The 24,186-nt window shown below is 39.4% G+C and overlaps 1 protein-coding gene across 5 annotated transcripts in view; it reads right to left on the bottom strand.

The window, feature by feature from the left end:
* The window catches only part of KCNQ5 (potassium voltage-gated channel subfamily Q member 5), a gene marked incomplete at both ends in the record, with an annotated part of 300,511 nt that overhangs the window by 79,217 nt on the left and 197,108 nt on the right, over positions 1 to 24,186 (bottom strand). For all 5 annotated transcript variants that reach the window (XM_081998435.1, XM_081998437.1, XM_081998439.1 and 2 more), the window contains one exon: positions 7,273 to 7,363. In XM_081998435.1, the coding sequence (XP_081854561.1) occupies positions 7,273 to 7,363 (91 nt within the window). The remainder of the gene's footprint in view (positions 1 to 7,272; positions 7,364 to 24,186) is intronic.

Here is a 24,186-nt window from a genome sequence, read left to right as displayed (position 1 = left end):
CTTGAGGAAAGTTCACATTTTGACTGCTGCAATCTATGTCTTTGCATGCTTTGTCACATCTGTGCAAAGTGACTGAGTGGATTACAGTTTCTGTATGTTACTCAGATGGTGGGTGTTCCCTCGGTTTCCAAACAGCTTTCATATCACTGATGTTCTGCCTTTTTCAGCATTCTTTTCTCTTTGACATTTAGTGTTTTGTAGACTTTTCTCTTACATATTATTTATAACCACATACTTCGGCTTTTCTCTGCAGACACATTCTGCATTTCCATTTGGCAAATCTGTATTTCCTTAACAAGGGTCAGGTTTGAATTTCTGATAGAGAGGTTGGTATCTATCCATTTTTACTGTTGCAATCTAAACTGTTTGTTGCCTCTTTTAAGGAGGTAGCTTTTGCTCTCCATATAACAAGTTTGGATCCTTATCAAACTCTGGCAGGAAGCCAATAAAGTTCAATACTGCAGAGTCTAACACAAACTATTACAAATCGGCATCTGTGGAAAATGTTTCACTTCTGACTTGGAAGTGGCTTCCCAAGCTACCTTGTTACCACTTAAACAGATAAAACAAGAAGGAAAACATGTCATGGAAGAGCAGTTGTTGAGCAAGGGGTGTAGCTCTTTTGTCCTTAAAGGAGGTCAAGGACAGCTGCTTCGGTCCTTTAGCACAATGCGTTGATTAGCCTAAAAGGAGATGTGCTTTTTCCTCCTCAAAGAATTATATATATGTTAATACTGACACCCCAACACTAACCTGTAATCCTCCCCATTGTCCACTCTTATTCTCAAAATCCTCCTAGAGATTCTATGTTCTCCTAGAGAGAACGGCTGGTTAAAAGGCTCTTTTGCGAATAATATGGACAGCCCTTTCCCTCTTAAGAATACGTTCTCCACCTTTGAATGCCAGTCTTCCCTGTGTTGGGAAACAAAGAGAATCAGAAACTGATTGTTCACAATACTAGTATCTTGTCTCCTGGCCTTCTGCATGTAGCCATGTAATGTCATGGACAAGGTAAGCTAAGTGACAGCTCTGATATAGGAACAGATAACAAAAATATAAAAGAGTATAATGTACCCATTTAAAAAATCAACACTCACTTTTTTACTACAGGTTAGTCACTTTAAAGGTAAAATTGTAGCAGGTGATGAGTTGTGTTACTTTTAACACTGCTTGTGGGATTGCTGTTTCCATCCATCTTTCTTCATTGCACCGCACTGCCTATTTGTCTACACATGCCCTGTTCATTCAGAAAGAATGGAAAATAATTTCATGGATGGTACTTCATCCAGCAGCCATTGACTTGTGGCAACTGCAGTGATCTTAACACTGCACAGTAAATGGAGATTTCTTGTTGGAGTGTACCTGGTTCGTAGTTCTGCCTGCCTGGGCAACACTCTGGCAGCGACTCTGAAACTCTCTTGCGTTCTACGCATGTGCTATTGAATGCTGTACTACTTGAGGTAACCATTCATAGTTATCCTACCTTCTTTAAGTGATGCAGTTATGAGATTTTTCTTTGCTCTGATTGCAGATTATGTATAATAATGCTGTTTTAGTCATCTTTAGTCATCAAACCTATTTAAGCTTTCCCAATAGAACTATAATATATTGCATTTTTTAATTACAAGAGAAAAATTATTCCATTCAATATGTGATTTTTCATTCTTCTCTTTACAAAGTTTTTTTTTCTGTTTAATACAGAAGAATAAAAGAAAAGAAAGGACAAAATGTTACTGACAATGTAATCAAGCCTGGAAACATATCAATAATAGGCTTATGCCAGTATTGAGACATCTTTATTCTCTGATGTGCTCGAAGTGTATTTTATCATCCTCAGCACTGTTGACAACAGATTTTTCATAAATACCTTTACAGTTTGATGTGTGGTGCCATGTTCTTTGATTGTGAAATAATTTTTATTATTACAATCATCTCTCTCCATAGCTACAGTGTGTGCTTATTTGTTTTAGAGCTTGGTTGGTTGGTATTGCCAGTGCTACCCTCTGGCAGAAGAATTACAGCTTTGGGGACATCTACTGATATCTTTTTAAATAACTTCACCTTTTCATTTACATTTTTGCTTTCTGTCAGACTTCCTGCTAATAACTCTTAGTTTCAGAAAAATGCAACCAGCACTTACATTTCCAATGGGAAGTCTTCTCCCTTTTGCACATAAATATTCTCACGCAGTTGTGATGAGATCTGGTCCAAATTTTTATAACAACAGTCAGCTCTGATTTGATGAAATCAGTATACATAATAGAAGAGTATCAATTTAATCAGCAAAGACATGAATTTATTTGTTTTGATAAGGTAAGAATATATTCTTTCACAACTAACAGGTAGTTTATTATGACATGGTTTAATTTTTTTATGCACATGTTATCACCTTATTATAAGATTAATGTATATGAATCCAAACAAGACTGAAAACATGAAGGCTTTGACCTTATGAACATTACATTTCCCTCTCTTATTCTGTCTTTGATAACATCAGTGTTGTGTGTCTAACAAACATAATTTTTCAGAGGTTTCTATGCAGAAATTTTGAAATTTCAAAGCCATGCTTTGATTTGGGATGAAAGAAGGCATTGAAAATGTGTATTTCCTGAGAAATACTGATTCTGAGTTTTGACAAGTTCTAGCAAACTTGAAAGTCACTCATTTTTTAGCTCAGGGATCAGTTAATCTCTTTCTTTTGGGAGAGAACTCGACAAAACTGCAATAACATGTAGTATATACCCTACCTTCTTTGTTAGAAATGCATCTATAATTGAAATCTCTCAAGATCATTCAGTTTTTCCTTTTATGCATTGTTAGCTGGCCCTACAAAGCCATCCATGCAGTCCTCTACTGAGGTCTAGTGGTCTTTTATCCAAGCGTTGCAAGAGGATTCAAGTTCTGTGACAATAAATCTAAACAGAAAAATGCTGTTTTGATGTGAGCACTATCCATCTCCCTTTTTTAAACCCACTTTGCCCAGCTTTAAAATTTTGTAGCAGATTTGTATGAGTACATGGCTATGGACAGATCCCCTTTCCTAGAGCAGAGACAAATTGAATACAGGCTTGCCTTCTATGGAGCAGTTATACGCTATGTTTTTTAACCAATGTTCATCCTCTTCCTATGTTTCTTTTATGGGAAGATGTTGAAAGAAGGAAGGAATGTTAGAAAGATCTTAATTGCTGGAAGTACTTACTAGACTCTTCTTTTGGATTTGTGTAAGTGACCACAGTACATGTAGATGCTAGACCCATCTACTGCACGCTGATTGCTTTTATGTCTTGGGGAGCTATTTCTGCCTGAAGGATGTGTTCCTAGAGTACATTTTCCGAGGCCCTTAACCTACAGAACGGGGTACAGCTTTCTACCTCAGTCTTTTTCAGAGAAAAGCATAAAACAGATTTGACAAAACCAGTCCTGCAGAAATTCACATGAGTTTTGCAATCTCTCCATCTTGATTAAAAATGAAAATTATGAAAAAAATGAAATGCTTTGTCACTTCAAATAAAAATGACATTTCTTTCCTACAGCCTCAATTTTACTTTTAAGCCAAAAGTTCTCAAATGCTCAAATACACAAATAATATTTTATGCCAGGTCAAATGAAACATTTAATTTGATCCAAGACTTTTTTTTGACTTTTCAATTTGTCAAGTCTTTGTAGGTTAACTGAAATTATTGTATTTATTTTATTGAACTAACAGCAAACAAACAGAAGTAAACTGGTTATTCACATAGCTTTAGTTGAAAATGACCTTAAAATATAGAGAATTTGGTCATGAGATCGAATGACCTCCAGTTCCAGATATATTCCTTCTTGGCTATCTTCCCCAAAAGATTTCATTTTGCCTTCACAGCCCAAGTTTTACTTCCCTTGTGTTTATTATTTGATAAAGTGCCAGCAAATGTACTTGCAGGAGATCAGCAATACATGAAAGATTATTTTCTTGCTGTGTTAGTTGGATTCTTCGGCTGCTTGTGGCTTTTTTGATGTTGAAGTAGATTTTATTCTACTGTCTGTCTGGGATATATCAGTGCTGCAACTTGAGTGCCAGAAGTTGTGTGCACAGACAAGGTTAAAGCATAATTATCATTGTTGGTATAAGGAGTTTTATCTGATGCTATCCCCCTGGTTAGGCTTATTATTTCTGGACAAAAATCTAACCAAATTAATTAATTGCTGATGTAACAACCCAACATTTCTGTATGTAAGATGCACTTAACTTATCTGCAGGACTTTTATTTTAAGCATAAAATTCAAATATTAAACGTGTTTCCCTTGACAGGCCCCTGCTAAGTAGAAGATGCCCAGGAGCACAGCAGTACTCGTGCAGGTGCCGGAGCTGAAGCCCTGGCTGGGTACGGCACGACGCGGCAGGGCGGGATTGCGTCAGCTCTGGGAGCAGAGCTCAGGCCTTTCTGCCGTCCAGACGAGTCCATTAACCTCTGCTGACACTCAGAAGCCCTCAGCTAATACTGCTTGCCTAAACAATGATTTACTTCTAGCTATCGCACACTTGTATTTTTCGGAGAGAGTAGTTAGGATGCAGTCATCAGGAGATATGTTTTCTGCTCCCTTGTAAGGCCAAGGAGATAAATGGGATTGACTGATTGCAGAACAATAATCTTCTCAGCTCCTCTGGCCTTTCTGAGAAGGAAGGAAAGCTTTGCTCAGCCTATCTACGTTTCCCTCTTTAACCTCCCCGTGTAATTGTGACTAGCCGCAATACGTCAAAAGCCACAGGTGCCAGTGCAGGCAGCAGCTCAGGTATTAAGCTGAAGGAATATTACATTAGCTCTTTACCCAATTAACATGGCAGTAGGGGGGACCATCTGGCATAAATCTGTGAAGCAAACAGTTCACAGAAACCCAGCAGGCAGCTCTGCAGATTGCTGTATTTGTATGGTACTTCATTAGAAAATAAACATATACCTTCCATCTTGAGCATGAAGCAAAACAGTATTAAACCAGATCTCTGACAGTTAATACAACTGTCTCCACTAAATGACACATTTGTAAGAGCTGTGTGAATCACTGCGAAGAAAAGGTTGCGAAAACTCTAGTGACTGCAGCTATGTCTTGGCACAGCCAAAACAACTGCTCCTGAGTTAATGTAGAAATGTATTTTTCTCTTGGTTTGCAGTTGCAAAAGTCTGCTTTGATAACATTGCTAATATCAGCTAATGATTCAGTATGCAGAGAAGGAGCAAATCATGCATCAGCAAACTGGAATAAACCACTCAGCTTTAGCCTGCTTCTGGAACTTCATACTTTGCTGTGTTTCTATTTTTCTCCATTAGAGACCCACAGCAGGAGCCGTAAAATTTGTCATCGCTAGATTTATTCCTGCCAAGGGTTTGCTGAAGACACTAGGCTATAGCACAGAAATGTTGGACCAGGCTAGTATTGATGCTTCAAGGATTAACCATCCACCCTCTTCCTCCTTAAGGCCATTTCTGTGTTCAGAGGATGCCACAGGATTTACAGTCAGAACTGTCAGGATGGACAAAGTCCATCTTTGAAGCCGCAGTAGTAGAAAGTACTGCAGTTTCCTGCCACAGACCCCGAGCAGCTCTGCTCCGCTGATGGACACCTCTACAAGGGCTGGGGTATCGGCTGATGGAGCTCCCCGCGCCTCTGCCCGGCGTGGGGAGCAAACCCAGGATTCTGCGGAGCTACTCCACGTTCCGGCTCCCGGGAGTGCTGTGGCAGAGCACAGGGAATGTGTTTATCAGCCAGCTGAGGAATCAGCAGGGGTAAGCGTACCAACATGATCAACAAATACGTGGCTCATGGGAAATGCATATTTTATGACAGAACAAATGGCATTTCTACGACCGGTTTGCATAAATATACAGGGAAACGGATTACTTGTTAGGAAAGCACCTGCTATCAGAAATAGTTTTTTTTCAGCCTAATCAAATTTTCCTGTTTTCTATGTCAAAATCTTAGCAATTAGTGCAGTAATTTCAATAATATAACTAGTTGCAGAACATTCAAACAAGCTTCAATTTGCAAAGTGTTGTTCAGATATGTAAATAATGGGACTAGGTATAAGATTATACTCATCAGCCTGATCTGGTTGAAGTTGTCCCTGTTCATTGCAGGGAGGTTGGACTGGATGACCTTTAAAGGTGCCTTCCAGCCCAAACTATTCTATGTTTCTGTTAAATCTGATCACTTTTACTTGGTTTAATGCCACCTGATCTTTTCTCAAGCAAAAGGGCTAATATGACTAGGAAGCAAAATACCACATTTAGCATGGCTCTCCCTAATTAGCCCTGCTAAGAAACCACCAGATGAAGCAGAGCACCGCACTCCTGCACCTCGCCAGCTCTGGGCATTTACTTCAGGTATCTTGATGCAGTAGCACACTGTGCTGTAGAGACATAGCATACACCGTAATTATGCTTATCGGTCTGCTCACGCCATAATTAATTAAAGAGCTGTTGTGAAGACCAGGGCTTTTGGATATATACAGTGATGACAATTACAACGTTGGCATTTGTCAACAGTTACTTCACCCCAGGCACTACCTTACGAGCCACAGTCTGAGTGTACATGGAACTGAGATAACCATGGTAACTCTGGGTATACAGTGACATTTTAATGATCGCTACCGCCTATCCTCAGGCCATCACTTGCATAACTAAATGGTCCATCAAGAAGCAGATGAATAAAGTGGCGTCCATACAATGAATGAAAAATGTTAAGCACTTTTAGGGATTAAAGCCATTTATATCTACCTTGGAAGGGAAAAAGGAGAGATAAACATAATACAAAAGCATGTATTATGAAGAAATAATGAAACTACCATATCCTACTGCAGCAACTGCCACTAAAATGTCAGTATCTACCAATAGCTAGCACAAATTGGTATCTAAGATACCAAAATTATTTCCTATTTTAAGTATAAGTGCCTCTTACTACATACTGACTTTAAAAATGGTAGCAGCAGAATCAAAGGTCTTTCATGCTCAGTCACTGCCAAACTGCAATAGAAAAACTATCAGTAATAAAACACAGCAATTCTCAGGCAAAGAAGAGGATGCAGTAAAGTACTTTATTACCATTTTCATACAACCTGACCTGTTTTTAAAGAAAAAGATGGTAGAATCCTCTATTTTATTGTTTTTTCATTATCCTGATGAAAAGTCTGGTTTCTTAAAGCTTTCAAGAATTATACTATTTTCTCCATGGTGAGGGAGAGGATTTGAGTGTATATAAAAGTATCTGTAAAACCATCTTGTATTTAGAAGTTTCACTTACCAAAATGAAGAGACAACCAGAGGCAAGTTTTGTGTGTTCAGGAATAGTAGAAAACACGGACAAAATCAAGCAACCAAACACAAGGAGAAAACTGAAAAAGAAAGAATATTAATAATTGTTAATATTTTTCAGAACCCCGATCCAGTAGCTATATTGATCCAACTTCACCAACATTCATAGAAGACTATCAATGAACAGTCTTCAATAATAGAAGGGAATTCAATCACTCCTTAACTTAGTTCATTAAAGACATTAGAATGGCCTGTTACAAAACCCACATACTTTGAGCAGCACTGGTAGAATTAATGAAAATAAACACAAGAAACAAGATTTTCTTGGAGAAATGAGTCATATACATAGACACTACTTTTGCTATCACAATCCTCTACCTTTATGAAGTCCAGATATATTTCAGAATCACAGAATCACTAGGTTGGAAAGGACCTTCAAGATCATCAAGTCCAACCATTAATCCAGCACCACCATGTCCCCTAAACTATGTCCTGAAGCACCACATCCACACGTTTTTTGAACACTTCCAGTGATGGTGACTCCACCACCTCCCTGGGCAGCCTGTTCCAATGCCTGACCACTCTCTCGGTCAAGAAATTTTTCCTAATATCCAATCTAAACCTCCCCTGGTGCAACTTGAGGCCATTTCCTCTCATCCTATCACTAGTTAGTTGGGAGAAGAGACCAACACTCTTGTCGCCACAACCCCCTTTCAGGTAGTTGTAGAGAGCGATAAGGTCTCCCCTCAGCCTCCTCTTCTCCAGACTGAACAACCCCAGTTCCCTCAGCCGCTCCTCATAAGACTTGTGCTCCAGACCCCTCACCAGCTTTGTTGCCCTTCTTTGGACACACTCCAGCACCTCAACGTCCTTCTTGTAGTGAGGGGCCCAAAACTGAACACAGGATTCAAGGTGCGGCCTCACCACTGCCGAGTACAGGGGCACAATCACTTCCCTCCTCCTGCTGGCCACACTGTTTCTGATACAGGCCAGGACGCTGTTGGCCTTCTTGGCCACCTGGGCACACTGCCGGCTCATGTTCAGCCGGCTGTCAACCTGCACCCCCAGGTCCTTTTCCACCGGGCAGCTCTCCAGCCATTCTTCCCCAAGCCTGTAGCATTGCATGGGGTTGTTGTGACCCAAGTGCAGGACCCGGCACTTGACCTTATTAAACCTGATACAGTTGACCTCTGCCCATCGATCCAGCCTGTCCAGATCCCTCTGCAGAGCCCTCCTACCCTCCAGCAGATCAACACTCCCACCCAATTTGGTGTCATCTGCAAACTTACTGAGGGAGCACTCAATCCCCTCATCCAGGTCATCAATAAAGATATTGAACAAGACCAGCCCCAGAAACGAGCCCTGGGGAACACCACTTGTGACCGGCCGCCAGCTGGATTTAACGCCGTTCACCACAACTCTCTGGGCTCGGCCATCCAGCCAGTTCTTTACCCTTATTTAGTGGCTCTAAAGAAAGATCACCAATGGGAGAGTCCTCTCCCCAGACTGAAAAATCATTTCTCTCACAATTGACCACAGATACCTGCTCTATAAGCTTACTGAAGAGCTCACATGCATATTGCACCTAACTGCTATGACTCTGCCCACCTTAAACAACTTCCTTCTGAGCAACAGACAACTTGTACAAACTACCAGAAGCTGAGAGGTAGTTGAGTTATGGCATCACTGCCCTAAACAACCAGACTCCATTCTAGGAACAAACAATATTGTACAATCAATTGAAGAAGTTAAAACAAAGGTGTGAATCAAGAAAGTCTTACACAAGTCATGTGATTACAATCAGGAAAACATGACTGCAATTTTGAGCTTGCATGAATTTGCATGTTTCATGGTACTGACAAATACACACAGGCAAAGCAAAGCACCGACATGCTGCTAAATCTCTTTGCGAGGAAGATGCAAGCACTGTAGAAATTCTGCATGTCCGACCCTTAAAGCATGCAGCACACGTGCTGTGTACAAACATGAGCCTGCAGAGCTGGTACTGCTCTGACGCCTATACTGCGGATGATAAGGAATATCCTTTCCTATTGCACTGCATCACCAATAATAAGGCCACTGTGCTGGTGAAACCATCTATAAAATAAATCAGAAGAGAAGTTCATTTCACCCACAATACCATGAACTGACTGATGACTGATCAGCAGCGAGTGAGTGCAAGGCGGTACATGTTCTATACTTCAAATTCTAGCACTTGAACTGGATTTTGCAAGTAGTGATAATTGATTCTATCAATGTTTTGCTAATTTCCCTCTTAAGATACTTGTCAGTCATGCTGGGCAATGAGTCAACCAAAAAAGGGCAGACCTTTGGCTTTTGTCTTAATTTCTAGGACTCTTGTTAGCAGATGCTCAAACCCAACATGAATAGGTATTGCAACTAATGCAGATATATACCTGCAAGAAAGTACAAATGGCTCCTTCCTGATACAAAAGGGACTCAGATCTCTTCCATGGACAAGGGGAAAAGGCATAGAAATTACTGATCTATGTAAAGGGTGCATATGCTCTTCAGTATGCTCTTTCCATTAACCAACACAAAAATTCTGAAGACACAGAAAGCAGCTTTTCATACCTTTTCAAGGTATAGGGGAGTGTTCCTGGTGGCCAAGTTGAACATCATTCAGCAATGTGCTCTTGCGGCAATGAAACAAACCCAACCACATGCTGAGATGTACTAGCAAGAACGTATCCAGCGGGAATTGAGGGAAGTGATTATTTGCCACTGTTTGGCATGTAAGAGACCACATCAGGAGTGCTGTGCCCAGTTTGGGGCTCCCCAGTGTGGGAGAGAGATGGAAAAACTCAAGCGAGCCCAGTGGAGGGCCATCAAGGTGGTCAGGCGTTGTACATGCACGATGTACAGGAAGGGCTGAGCAGAGCTGGGTTTGTCCAGCCTGGACAAAGGGCAGCTGAGACCTCTGACTGCTGTCCTCAGCTATCTAATTCTGGTTATAAAGAAGACAGAGAAGACACAATCTGCAGGAAAGAAATTATGAGTACCTATAAGGAAGAAAAACCTCAGAGTGAAGGTGGTTCAGCACCAGAACAAGTTCCCAGCGAGGCTGTGAAGTCTCCCTGGAGATTTCTGAACTTGGCTGGAAAAGGCCCTGGTCTGGCTTTGAAGTGAGCTTCGCTTTGAGCAGGACGTTGGACTAGATTACCTGAAGAGTCCTTTTCCAACCTAAATTCTTCTATGAATACAAACATCGATGTATTATTACATCTGCCCTCACTTGTGCTTCAGGAGCTAAAATTACTCTTTTCCTTACAACATACGGACTTTCCATAGTGCTATAATATAGTAGTGCTGCAATATATCCAGTACATTAGACAAAAATATAAGTCCATTTCTTCAGAATTTCTAGCAGAAAACCTAATGTGTGATAAGACATTGGAGGCACATTTTATAGCGTATCACTTAACTGCTGGGGAGAAGTTCTCCTCTGAAAATCAAATCTGGTAGGAGCTTGCATATAAGATCTATCAAGAACTGTAAATAAAACACTATCCAGGAGGGTAGAGGGCATCTCTGGCATATACCATTGGCAAGTCTGTCTTCCAGACTGAAGAAAGATAAAGATCGCATATATACGCTTAAAGATTTAACAAAAAACTCATTCAAGTGACAAAAATCAGCTTTGTGAGCAATTTTGCTCTCCTTCCCTCACTTTTTTAAAACAGGAAAATTTCCCAGAACGTTACTGGTAGTTTCAGCTGCTACAGTCTTCAGATACAACCCCCCTATAATTACATCCTACTGGCACAGGCATAAATGCGGTTTCTCCTCATTAAGGCTTTCATGGAGGGCAAAATAAAATTAAGACGTGACTAAGACTTTACAGTAAAAGGATGTCATTTCCTTTTGCTGAATTTCTTAAGTCCTGAATCAGTTCAAATGATATTTTCTTGCTTCCTTGTTGTTTAGGTAGTAAAAATTGTTCTTGTTTAGTTGTATTCCAGTAATATCAACTAAAATTGGAGGCCCAGTTGTACTGGGTCTTGTCACAATACAATACAATACAAGTTTTCACTTGGAAGAGATGTCTTAAAGCACAATTATAGAAAACAGGCGCAGCAGGAAAAAAGAAAGCTTGTTGTTCACATATCACAGCTGGAGACCACAGCACAGAAAAGGTAAGGGACTTGCCTAAGGCTACACGGAAAGTCTTTATATGTGGAATAAACCTGAACCTTTTAAGTCCCAGCCCAGTCCTGCAGTCACAAAACCATCCTCCACTTACCCACCACTTCCTTTGCTGTAGTTCCTCAGGACTGTGATTTAAAAGATCACTATGGACACAGTTTTAATTCAAGATAGATAAGAAAAATGAGTCAGGAGAGGGAACCAGTACAGTTAAGCAGTGTATTAATCAAAATAAAGGTAAATATTCAGGAAAGCCAGCTGCCGTTTAGATTAGCACCTGGTAGACATAGTTCTGCAGATCATCCAATCCTCACAGCAATACCTAAGAATAATCTTGGAAAGATATTTTTCCAAACCTCTATAACCTTTTGTTCTCAGTTTTTCCAGAAACTCTACAAGGAATGGAGCATTTGTTATTATTATTATTAAAGAACAAAAGAAAAATGTTTGCATTTATCCACCCACACACTCAAATCTTGCCCCTCTATCCGTCATTCCTCCCTCCATCACTGGGCACTTTTTTTACTGCCATTCAGCATATTATGTCTAAAATTAGACTGCAAGCACTTTGGGGGGAGGGCAGAAACCCAGTCCTATTAGCCTTGCAAAACTAAAAGCATACTTTTAAGCGCTGTAAAACATAATGCTAGCAACAAAAGTAAAAGGATTAAGTATTCTGGAATATTTTCTGTAGTTTATTTACCACTGATGTGCTTTTCTTCAAAGTAAACCAATAGTCAGGATTCAGTTTTTACTTTTTAAAATTTAAGCTGTTTCCTTAGGCCATGCAACGAAAGCACCTTTTCCCCAGCAAGAACTGAAGGCATGGGGGATACAGCGATGCCTTTCACCTGGCTGGGTGTTAAACAAGGATCTGTCCAGCAAAAATAAATCCCTAAGGTTCAAAGTCCGTGGTGGTCAAAGTGTATCATAAGTTGTTCTTTCCTATCATGAACTATTTCTCCAGTGACGGATGAAGTGTAGAGGATTGCATTAAGCCCTGGATAGTCATTTTATAACCATTAATAGAGGAAAGAGTCTTTTCGAATGCCAGGATTTGAACTGTGTGCTATGATACATGCTATACAAGAAGAGGCTGCTGTAGGTGGAGAGTCCTACAAAGCGAAACACAAAGCAATTATATTTGGCCTCTAGTGGTTCAATCTGGATCATATATTTGTTCAGGTTGAAAAAAACAGATGGTCTTTCCTCATGCATTTGGTATCAGACAGTAAAACATATGCCTTGGGCAGTAACTTCCCATAAAATTATTCAAGCACTGCCATAGTCTTGTATTTTATCAAAAGCAGCTACTCCCAATTTCTTTCAGCAGTAATCAGTTTTGATGCAGATCCTTTCATCTTATTCCCCTGCTCCTGAGAGCGTACACTAATTGGAGAAAAGCCAATTTAGGAAAGATAATATAACTCAGAAGCTTTGATATTTATTCAATCTGTCTCTCATAAACTTTTCTTACCGGTTAATTAGGAACTACCAATTCTCCATTTATTTAATTTTCAACAGAATTTTACTATAGTTTGTGATTTAAGGGCTGTTCATATGGTAGAGGGTGTTCAGCTTAAAGCAATTGCTGAAACATTACTCAGGGAATGTTGTAAGCATGAAAAATACATTCAGGGAAGATCTTTTAAAGCTACTTTGCTACACTATTTACTGCTAGAATTAAAATAATAAAAAATTAAACATCTGCAAACAGTTTTATGACCTTTTCTGTAAATAATAAAAATATATCACTGTTAAAGTGACATAATTAAGCGATTAGACCACCAGAGTTATGTTCCAGTACTATTTGAAGTCTGATTTAATCCCCATAAATGCAAGAACATTCAGGATTATGACCAAAACTGTTTGCAATCCATTGGAACTGCCATCATCCTGGATTTTGTATGGAAGGTAGAAAATGTTTGAAAGCTTTTGCTGACCTTAACTATGACCAAAAAGTAGTTCTTACTTTTCCCACTGGTACCAAGTCAGAACTAATGCAGTTGCTTGCAAACTTACAGAAAGTTGTTTGCATTCACAAGGTCTGAATCTACAAGGAAGGTATTAAAGCCCCTCCATAAGTAATTCCTTCCCACAGCCAGGAGCAGTGCCCATGTTTTCTTAACAGTGATCAGGATCTTGCTGGGCTGAGTACCCAAGTATCACCTTTAAATGACTTTTTAATTCTTGAATGCATAAAATATGTGTTAGGCATTAGATAAATAACTGCGCTGAAGGTTATACTGGATGTATAGCACGAACAGATCCATTATAGGTTTGGATAAGTGAATACAATACCCAGTAAAAACCCTATAAAGAAAGGAAGGAAAGAGATGGTCTTTCATAGCACTGTAATACTTTCACTGGGACCATCAGTTTTGGTGAACGGTTCTCACAAAAAGCACAGAGACCGATACTTGATAAGTAGGTTGCCCTACATGAGGTCCCTACCTCGGCTAGATGCTGTCAGCACTCTCACCCCTCAGTGTGTGTGAAAGGGAGATGCCACAGCTTCAGTGTGCCACGGAGCTGATGGGGACAGAGAAAAACAGCATCTCCTGGACTAGGAGTTACTGTTATAGATGCACAGGATTTGCAAGGCACTAAATTCCCATAGGGCAGAAAGTATGCCTACTGTTAGACTGAGAGCTGGTGGACCACGCTGCGTCCTGGAGCAGCTGTGCATACTCAAGACAGGAAGGCAGTGGAAACCTGACAGCTCCTGTCAGCCTCAGTGTGCTTCACAGATGTTTCTTAGAGGTGGGTGGAAATATCCTCTCCCACAGGATATGGAAAGATGAACGCCGGAGCATTTTCCTAGTTTCAAGAAGAACCGAAAGTGAAAACATTGGCTAATGCAGGCATGAGGAGGACATTTATGCATGTCCTGTGGTATCTCCCTTAAAAACTAATATTTTCAACATTTCGATAAAACAGATAATGCACTGCTGACATGGTGGAAAAGAATACAGTTTAACAGTTTTGATAGTGCAAGCCATGTGGATTAAATTTTCCATCATTTATAGTTTCAATGTGACTTGTTTATGCAAGAAAATGAGATATGACAAAGGTTATTACAATTTGTTAAAAGTGTTTGACAAAAGCTGCATGGAGAATAAGCGCTCTCCCATAGAAAAAGCTCATAAATTTCTCCTGTAGGCTTCCTTTCAAATGACTTGCACGTCAACCTTTTCTTCAAGTGGAAGAGTGTAACACATTAAGGGCTTGATACCACACTGTCTCCTACCCCGAAACAACACAACAGTCTTTGGAGGGGTGGAGTATAAAGACCTCATTGTCTTAAAGTGTGAAAATAAACTGGATGACAGGGAACTTTAAAAGCAATTCTTGAGATAAAAAAATAAATTTGCAGCTATACTTTTGTTTGGATTAATTGTTAACATTTTCAGAAATATACATATTTGAACTGAACTAAATGTTTGAATTTTTTTTTAAGAACTGAACTTGCTTTTACAGCAACTGGTTTAGAAAGGTGATTTTTTTCAGGCTCTGATGAATAGACTTTATTTAAACAATATTTTATTTTTCATTCCCCTACAGGATGTTTATTCACTCTAAAAATTAGAACAGTTCATCAAGTATGAAAGAGTTTAAGTTTGCAGTGTCAAAAAAAGTGTTGTCAACCTAAATTGACCTTTTCTGTCATATTTTAAGGGGTCATATTTTTAGCAGTGTCTGCTAAGTGATTGTATTTGGCTTATATTGACAAAGCAATGAACAGGCTATAACAGGAGATGTAATCAAAACCAAGCAAATTAAATAGCTCAGATACCTATGGGACACCAATCAAAGTGTCATTAAATGCACATTTGATAATCCATTCCATCCTAGACAAAAAATAAAACATCAAGGTAAATTTCTCCAGGGATCTATATAGCAGGCATCATTCTTCTTTAAGCAAGCACATCAGCTGAAAAGAAAAGAAAAGAGAAGAAAAGAGAAGAGAAGAGAAGAGAAGAGAAGAGAAGAGAAGAGAAGAGAAGAGAAGAAAAGAAAAGAGAAGAGAAGAGAAGAGAAGAGAAGAAAAGAAAAGAAAAGAAAAGAAAAGAAAAGAAAAGAAAAGAAAAGAAAAGAAAAGAAAAGAAAAGAAAAGAAGAAGAAAGAAGAGAAGCGAAGAGAAAAGAAAAGAAAAGAAAAGAAAATAAAATAAAATAAAATAAAAGAAAAGAAAAGAAAAGAAAAGAAAAGAAAAGAAAAGAAAAGAAAAGAAAAGAAAAGAAAAGAAAAGAAAAGAAAAGAAAAGAAAAGAAAAGAAAAGAAAAGAAAAGAAAAGAAAAGGAAGAGATGCTTATTCTGATGGGTTTAATGCTCAGAGATACTTGTGACCTTGATATTTTCTAAAAGGTTTTCACTGGCTTCAACAAGAGACATTTTCGACACAAAAAGAAGAACAAAGCATGTGTTCTTCCAGTTTTTAACTACTTTAAAGATTGAGAAGCATGATCCTGATTTGCATCCCAGGATCCTTGCTTGAACTTACAGGTGCCTCAAATCTGTAGAAAATAAAACTCTCCTTTTGTCACACCCAAAGAGTAGGTCTTTTTGTAGAAAATTTTTCAAATGTGAATGCTTAATTTAGTAAACAAATCTGTATTTAGACAACTATATAGGTATTTTTATTTCTTTTTGCATCAAATAGCCCTAACTCCCAGTGACAAGTCTGGTAGCTCACCTAGCACCTTTTGCTTCACCACAGATATTTCCCAAGAAAATTAATTTAATATATTAATAGAAACTATGTTGTATGTATCACTGAGTACAGGCTGCAACATTTAGATAGTTTTTTAGAACATATACAAAACTAAGATAAAAACTTTATTATAATGCAATAGAGAAAATTAAAAGAATTACAGTAGGAAGGTGGAATAATGAAAACCACTGCATAATTTCTTTTGTAAAACCATTTTCCCATTGCAGTCTAGTTATTCTAACCTCGTCCACAATCTAGGGCAAAGGGAAATACTCAAAGAACCTTCTTCCATAAAAATGTTTACTAACACACTATTCTCAGATCTCTTGCTAATGAGAAAAATAATCCTTTATATAAGAAATGTGTAGATGTGTAAAAAATGTGTGCTGGTAATCACCAGCATAATCCACTTCAAAATCAGCTTTTCACGTCTTCAGATTTTAAGATAGAAATATGCCACTACCACATGTTTGGGTTTTTTTTGGAGTAAGAGGGAAAAATCAAAAGAACCACAGAATTGTAGGGCTGCTGCGTATTTTCTGTGCCACAAGTAAGAGTCTCCTCTTTGCTCAATGCCGGAGTGCAGCTCTGGCTCTGGAGAAGCTAAGGCATGACCGACTGTGACGCGGCCAGACATCACTCGCCTTTATTATCTAATTGTCTGTCAGTGCAGCTAAGACTAAGTAGACACCACACTGGGTTGGGAAAAAAAAGCCTGTCTGACAGCCTCTGGAGTTAACCCCACTCAGTGTGACTCAACCAGACCCTTAGTAAATCATACTGTGCCAGGGAATGGGACTGTTACGCCCGATGGCTCCGGATGGTCTACACCATTAAATTGTGAGGACCTTTTGGCTTGGGACAAATAACACTTTCCTAGACAATTCCTGGGTATGGTCTGGGAGTTAGAATTTATCTGGACGAAATTTTTCTCTGGACTTGCTAGTACATCTTTTACTCTGCACAGGTACTTCTGGATGTCAGGTTATTGTGTTGAAAAATGATTATTATACTTAAGTCCATACTCAAGCACTATCAAACGAGCATATTTAAAAGATGAGCTGTAACTTATGATCAATGAAAATACTTTAGTATTGTTTTACATCTTAATTGAAGGTAAGGACCGAAGGATCAGCTGTGCGTTTTCACCTAAAATAGTCCATTCTAAGGAAGAGCTCTGGAACGTAAACCAATCCCCTTATTTTTCTTATTTTTCTCCAGTAGTATATTATATATTGGATTTTGCTTTGGTTTTATATTTGTTTTTCAGTGGTGTATGATCAGTAACACAGGGAACGAAAGGAGTTCTTCAAGGGAAAGGACCACTCAAATGTAGTCATGTAAATATGCCACCACAGTACATGAGTAAACAGAACTACTCTTCATCTAGTTGAAGATGTCCTCGCTGATTGCAGGGGGGGTTGGACTAGGTGACCTTAAAAGGTCCCTTTCAATCCAAAGATTCTATGATTCTATGATCATACCCCTCAAGAAGGCCTCTTAGTAACCCTTGGCTAACTCTATAATAATTTGTTATTATTCCAGACATATGAACAAATGAGTATCAACAATGAACAAAGCAATACTCACAAGTTGTCCAACAATAGCTTTCCAGGCTGCAAAATTACACAATTACTATGGCAGCAATGTTCACTTTCATGATATAGATGAAGAATCTATGGGATACTTGGCTTTGCATGGGGTTTCTAATTTTTTTGGTGTCATTAAATGCTATTAAGTCTCACATGTTATCAGAATACTGGATAAGACAAGAAACCACACTTTTCTTTTTTTTTTTATAGAAAAAGGTATTTTAAGTGGAAACATCAGAGTTCCTGAGTGTAACTGATGTGTATTGTACCACACCACTATAGCAGCCTGTGGTGGCGGTGGGAGGAATGGTACAAACGATTAAAATTGACAAATACCAGTTAATCTGCTCACTTTATGATGCCTTCATTCAGCAGGCTGATTAAGACAGGAACAATTTATCACCTTTTATATCCTGAAATACAGAATAATACTTTAAAATACTCCATTCAGGAGAATGAAGATGAAAGTGCAAGTCTGTCCTGAACAAACCATATATTGATGACAGAATTTCAAAAAATGGTAAGCCATAAAAATAGTATTTAAAAGTCCAGACTACTTTATAGCCCCAACAACCCTCACAGCTACCACAGAAATCTAAGTGGCCACAAATGCAGCTCATTAAATTTGGCAGAATAATGTCATAACGGCATCAAGAATAAACATTTTTGATAATTTCTTCAATGTACCAAGATCTAGGTCTTCTTTCTCTAAGTCAGTTTACTCCTATTAACTAATAGCTGGATTTTGGTCTTTACTGAAACCTTACAGTTGACTTCAGTGGAAGTATGGCTTGTGTTGGGAATTATGAGCCGACTCATAAATATCACCAATGCAAAGAAAATCCCTTTAACTTCCTATAGTTTCCTCCTAGTAGTAAACAAAGATATAAATGGAACACGGAATATTTTTCCAACATAATGCACTGTTAGTATTAAACTTACTTCTAAAAATCAATCACTGCACTTCAGCTCGAGGATGTTCAGTTTTATTACCACACCATTAGTCTTGTCTTCCTTAATCTAAATAAGTTCTGCACTTTCTGGAATCTGAAGTGCCTTTTCTTGTTGTTAGGCAGCACTACTAACAGAGCAGGGCCGGATGGCAGAAGCATGTCAGATTGCAAAAGAAGAAGAATCCCATCTTAAAGGGTTCAAATGATGATGAGAGTTGTCTGGGTTTAATGTATTTATAGCAACACTTATTTCTTCTCTCCCTGAGGCTCTATGCTCATACATGTGCTATCGACATGAAAGCCACACAAAGTCTCAAATCTGGGCGGGAGTGGGGTGTTCACCTATTTCCTTGTACACTTTAAATTTCTTAGTGCTTAAAAGCAAAGAGCAGATATGCACTTTGTCAAGCACTCGGCCTTGCTGAGGTGGGTACAACAAACAGCTTGTGGTTTTACATCACATGCTGCTTTGAGAACAGAACAACTCTCGCAGTGACCTAAAGCAAGAGGTAACACTTAGTTTTCAAAATCAGGCTTTATTCTGTCTGATTCTCTCCAGTCAAAGCCCAATGATGTGACTGATTTTCCTCTGTTTTTAAAGGTCTTTTATCTCATAACCATTGCAATTGGAAAGAGGGCTACATAATCTCTTCTGTGCATCAAACAAGATATTCTGAAGTCCCTACAACGTACTGCTGCGAAGCAGTGGCTGCACGGAAGGGCAGCACCTTGTATGCCCACAGCAGGACCTGCTCCAAGGTCAGGTTGGACGGGGCTTTGAGCAACCTGATCTAGTTGAAGATGTCCCTGCCCACAGCAGGGGGGTTGGACTAGATGGTCTTTAAAGGTCCCTTCCGACCCAAACCATTCTATGATTCTATAATCTATGTGCATAGTTTAATTAGAGATGATTGCGAGTACATACTTCCAAACATTGCCTGTATGCTTCAGTGTTGGAGAAGAAGCCCTGGAGGTCCTTCCATTAACCACACAGTTAAAGTCAGTTTTCTGGAGCTTCAATATACAAAGTACTAGCCTAGTGCTATGTATGGGACCCAAACAGAGCATTCACACAGCCAGGAATCATTCTTAGCTGAGATACACCAGCTGACTGCACGTCCTTGTAGTGAGAACAGTGTTTTTCTCCGTCCAGCAGATGCGTGTCTGCCTGTCTCCTAATTGCTCAGGAAACTTGACAAGCAAAAGAGTGGATTCAGGGTGAGCCAAAAATGTTGTATATATTTGCCTGTAAAAAACAAGTTCTGCTAACTGAAGCTTTTTCTTTTCATATATTTTGTGAGCTGTCATGAACATTTATTTATGTAGATTTAAAGAATAAATGCTGAGCAGGACTATGCATTTTGATTTAACTGAAAAATCATGCAAGAGTATCCATCCAGCCATATGAGAGCAGGCAGATGAAAAAGTAACCCAATCGACCAATATATCAAAGCTACAGAAACCCTTTCAGACTTAACAAGATCATTTAGTCAAACCTTCCTATAAAACTGTATGAGATAGTTTTGCACTATGCCCAGAGCATCACCAAGCTCAATCACAGGCAAATAAATAACCAAGGACCTGTCTGTTAAAAACATCATATTAATCTCTAGCAAAACTAAAGTTACACTGGCTTCTTTTACAAAGGGAGTTCATAAAAATCACAGTCTCATGTTGTCTGGAAGGGATCTCCAGCAGTTATCTTGTCCAAACCCCTGCTGAAAGCAAGTTCAATTACATCAGCTTGCTCAGGGCCATGTCCAGTCGCGTGGTGAATTTCTGCAGGGAAGGAGGTTCCACGGCCTCTCTGGGCAGCCTGCTGCAGTGCCTGGCTGCCCACGTGGTTACAATTTTTTCTTAAAATCAAGTCGCAATTCTTACATAAGAAACACCGAGCATCCCATTACTTTAACTCCTCAAAGTATAATCACTAAATTTCTTTTTTTCAGGTCACCAGACTGATCACTCAGTCTACTAGATTAAGAACAAGTGGGCTTGATGGGCTGGGCTGATGGGATGGTCTGCATCCTTGTCCTCCCGGTGCTAATCTCTTCCAGCTAGCACCTCCTTACCCCAATGACCTCACTTAGTTTGTACTCTTCGGTTGAAGACCTGAAAACCTAACACTGAAGAACTGAGGCCAGATATCAAGGCCTCTGAACCTAAAATAGTCTCACAGTTCACTATAGTACCCTCATTATCTGGATTGCTAGTCTCGGCACTCCCTTTCCTTTTATTTTGCCTATTATTTTTCCTACAAGCCAAGCAAGAACAAAGCCAAAATGTTGTTTCTACTGTACGGATAGACATGGTTTACTTTGTATATAACTCTACTTATTTGTTCATACTCCTTTTAGTTTGTCAGAGGATTTTATTTCATATTACTGAAAATGAAAAATATCCCACAAAACCTGGGCCACTGAAGTAAAAAAGCAGGATGCATGTTAATGGTATCTCGATTATATAAATTATTATCTCTTGCCCATCACTGAAGGATTTTCCAGCTATTAGCTGGTATTTTCAGATACAGAAAGCCCTGAGTAGCTGTTTTGAGGGGCTGACGTATTCAGGAGTCCCAGTTTGCCTATGGAACACTTCTGAGGCAGTAATTAAATGTGTGGGCACGGGTTCAGATGTCCAGTATTACGGCATTTCCATTTGGAAATGTATTTATCACATCTTTAGCACGCTGTGCGATGTCTTTCCACAACGTGTTTCTTCTACCTGTTGCCACAGCCCAGTACGTCACGTGCTGGACCTGCGTACCTCATTAGCTTTTTTGGCTTCATATGAAGAATGGGGATTTGCAATGAGATATCTGCAGGATCTGTTTGAAAGACGAAAAGGCCACTTCTGCCAGTGTGCTGTAAGGCACATGCAGCCAGCCGGTAGCTGTAATGCTTTGTAAGTATGTTGGTAAACGGAGAGAATTACTTTAAAAAATGAATATTCACATACTTCTTAGAGCTTGCGACTGGGAATGACCATGGGGTCACTTAGGAGGGCTTCCGAACGGAACTGGCAGCCGCCGCACTTCAGGAGACGGAACTTTTCCATGCCTTCAGAACCTGGAAAGAGCACAGCCCATCCACAGGGCTCTGCAGCTACAAGCAATATATAAGAAGGACCACATAATGGCAATGGGCAGACCATGGCCCCGCTGCTAAGGAAAGACAAAATACCTTCTGAGACCCCACAATTTGATCAGCAGGAAGACTTTTTCCCGACCACAGATTGACCCATTTGATCTCTAGGAAATAACAAGAAGTAAAATGCAGGCATCTAAGAAAACTTTCTTGGTACTATTTTAGATGTCTGCCTTGCATGCATCTAGCGGCCTGTCCCTAGTTGTTGTCATAGCTCTTTGCTTCAGAAGAAAGGGGAGACGGGAACCAAAAGTATTCAGTTGATTTTGCTTCATGGATTAACAAAAACCCCTCCAAACCCTCCCATTCAGTTGCTGTCAACTGAAGCACTTACACCTGAGTTTTGCTTCTAATCATCTTGCTGAGGACATGACAGTATTATCAAAGCTCCTACTGAAAAATTCAATTTTGTAATAGCAGGAAAAAATAAAATGAGAATGTCTTTAGGCAGAAAACATTTACAGAGACCAAAGATAAAACGACATTTCTGATTTGTTCCTGTATTTTCAGTTTTGCTGTCTTATTACAGCCTGTTGCCTATTGATTGCCTCAGGAAGCTTTTGGCTGGTTGAATGTACATCAGCTAAATGAAGCACCTAAAAGTTTCTTTAAATAGTTTGATTTTTCAGAATTTCAAAAAAAATGTCAACTTAGTAATGAAAGTCCATGCAAGTCTGCTTTGTCATGGAACAAATTTGAACAAATTTGCAATGAGGTGCATTGACATTCACTGTCTGGACGATCACAGTGGACCAGACCAAAGCCTGTCCAAGCCCTGGCAGCAGTGGCTGGTAGTGGATGCCAAGGGAAGGCCCCGTGGAAGTGGCAAGATGCTTCCTTACGAGCAGGCTGTGGCGCAGGGTCTTCCCGAGCCTCAGGCTGTGGACCTGGACAGACTCTGCTGCTCTCAGGTTGCCTAATCACAATTCTGGAGTCCATGTATATTTTAAGCATGCATACACAAACTGTGAATGACTTACAAAGTTGAGGTATGAGTTCTATGAAGATGTATCTTTTAATTTGTTTGTCTGTACCTACTCCTTAATAACTGCGGTGATGCCACCTCTGTGTGGCATTCTGAGAGGCAGTTAATCACCATTCCTGTTCATCTGCTCTGTTTGCCTCTTGACTTTATAAATCCTTATTATATCTGGGTACAGAAAAAAACCTGTCTTCAGGAACTAGGGAAGATACAGACAGAACTGAGCTCTGATTTCCAAATTCTAATACAATGACCACTGAACCCAGCCCACGTCAGGCCAAGCAGGCTGGCAGCATTAATGAATGCTGGTGTCTATTTTATGTGACTCACAGTGGGGTGATGCACCTGGAATAATCTCTGTCTGCCTGCTTCTGTAACTTCGTGACCACATTTGTTGACTGGAGACAGCTTACACTATGACGCTGAGCTAGTCCAATGCTTTAACTGTATGTATAGGACCTAATATTTGTATTTTGCACCACAGGGACAATAACATAGTTGTTACGTAAAGGGACACCACTGTTTTAAAATAGATTTGCAATCTGTCTGATAAGAGAAGTTGGTTGGGACAATACAACTGTTTTAAAATTGACTTTTTTCGTATTATTCCAGTCACTAGGTAAGCCTCAAATCAGATGTATGGAGAAAAATAAGGGCTAAGATGCAATCTTTGCAATGGCATTGCCAAATAGCCAAGGGAAAAAAACAAAATTATCTAATTGTCTAATACACTATCAAATTTGCCCACGATTTGTAAAATACCGTTACAGTGTGAGTTCTGGAACACACGTGTATAAGAAGTCTTTAGCTTCTTAGTCTCTGGAAAAATCAAACTGCTGCTACCAGCTTCAGTGACTCCTGATCTCCCTGGAGTCAGCACAAACTTGTCTTGCATCTGAGAAAACCGAAGCTGGACCACAGATAATTACTGTGCAAACGCAAACAGCTTGCTTTTCAAAAATTCTTCTGCGCAAGTTGAATGTATGTGATAGATTTAAACAACGTCATAAATGTAAACTGTACTTGGGAAAACTGTGCAGCTGGTAGAGTCCATAAAGATAAAAGAAATGTTTCCATAACATTTAACTTCAAGTTGACATTTATATAACAAAACCATGGTAAAGCTATGTTTAGCTGAAGTTGTTTGCATATTTTGCATCAGTATCGCCAAAGGCTCTCTCCTTCATTTATATAGTTACCACATTTTGGTAACCACATTTATATAGCAGAGGCAACAGCTACCGCAAAAGGAAAACTGAAAACCAGAGAATTTGTACCATTTGGATAAACAAGTCATCAGTTCTGGTATTGTAACTAATCAACAACTGGATGCGTTCACTTTTGACTGA

The sequence above is a fragment of the Phaethon aethereus genome, assembly GCF_964289735.1.
Source record: "Phaethon aethereus genome assembly, chromosome: 3".
In the NCBI taxonomy this organism is placed as follows: domain Eukaryota; kingdom Metazoa; phylum Chordata; class Aves; order Phaethontiformes; family Phaethontidae; genus Phaethon; species Phaethon aethereus.
This window is presented reverse-complemented; position numbering and strand designations above follow the sequence as displayed.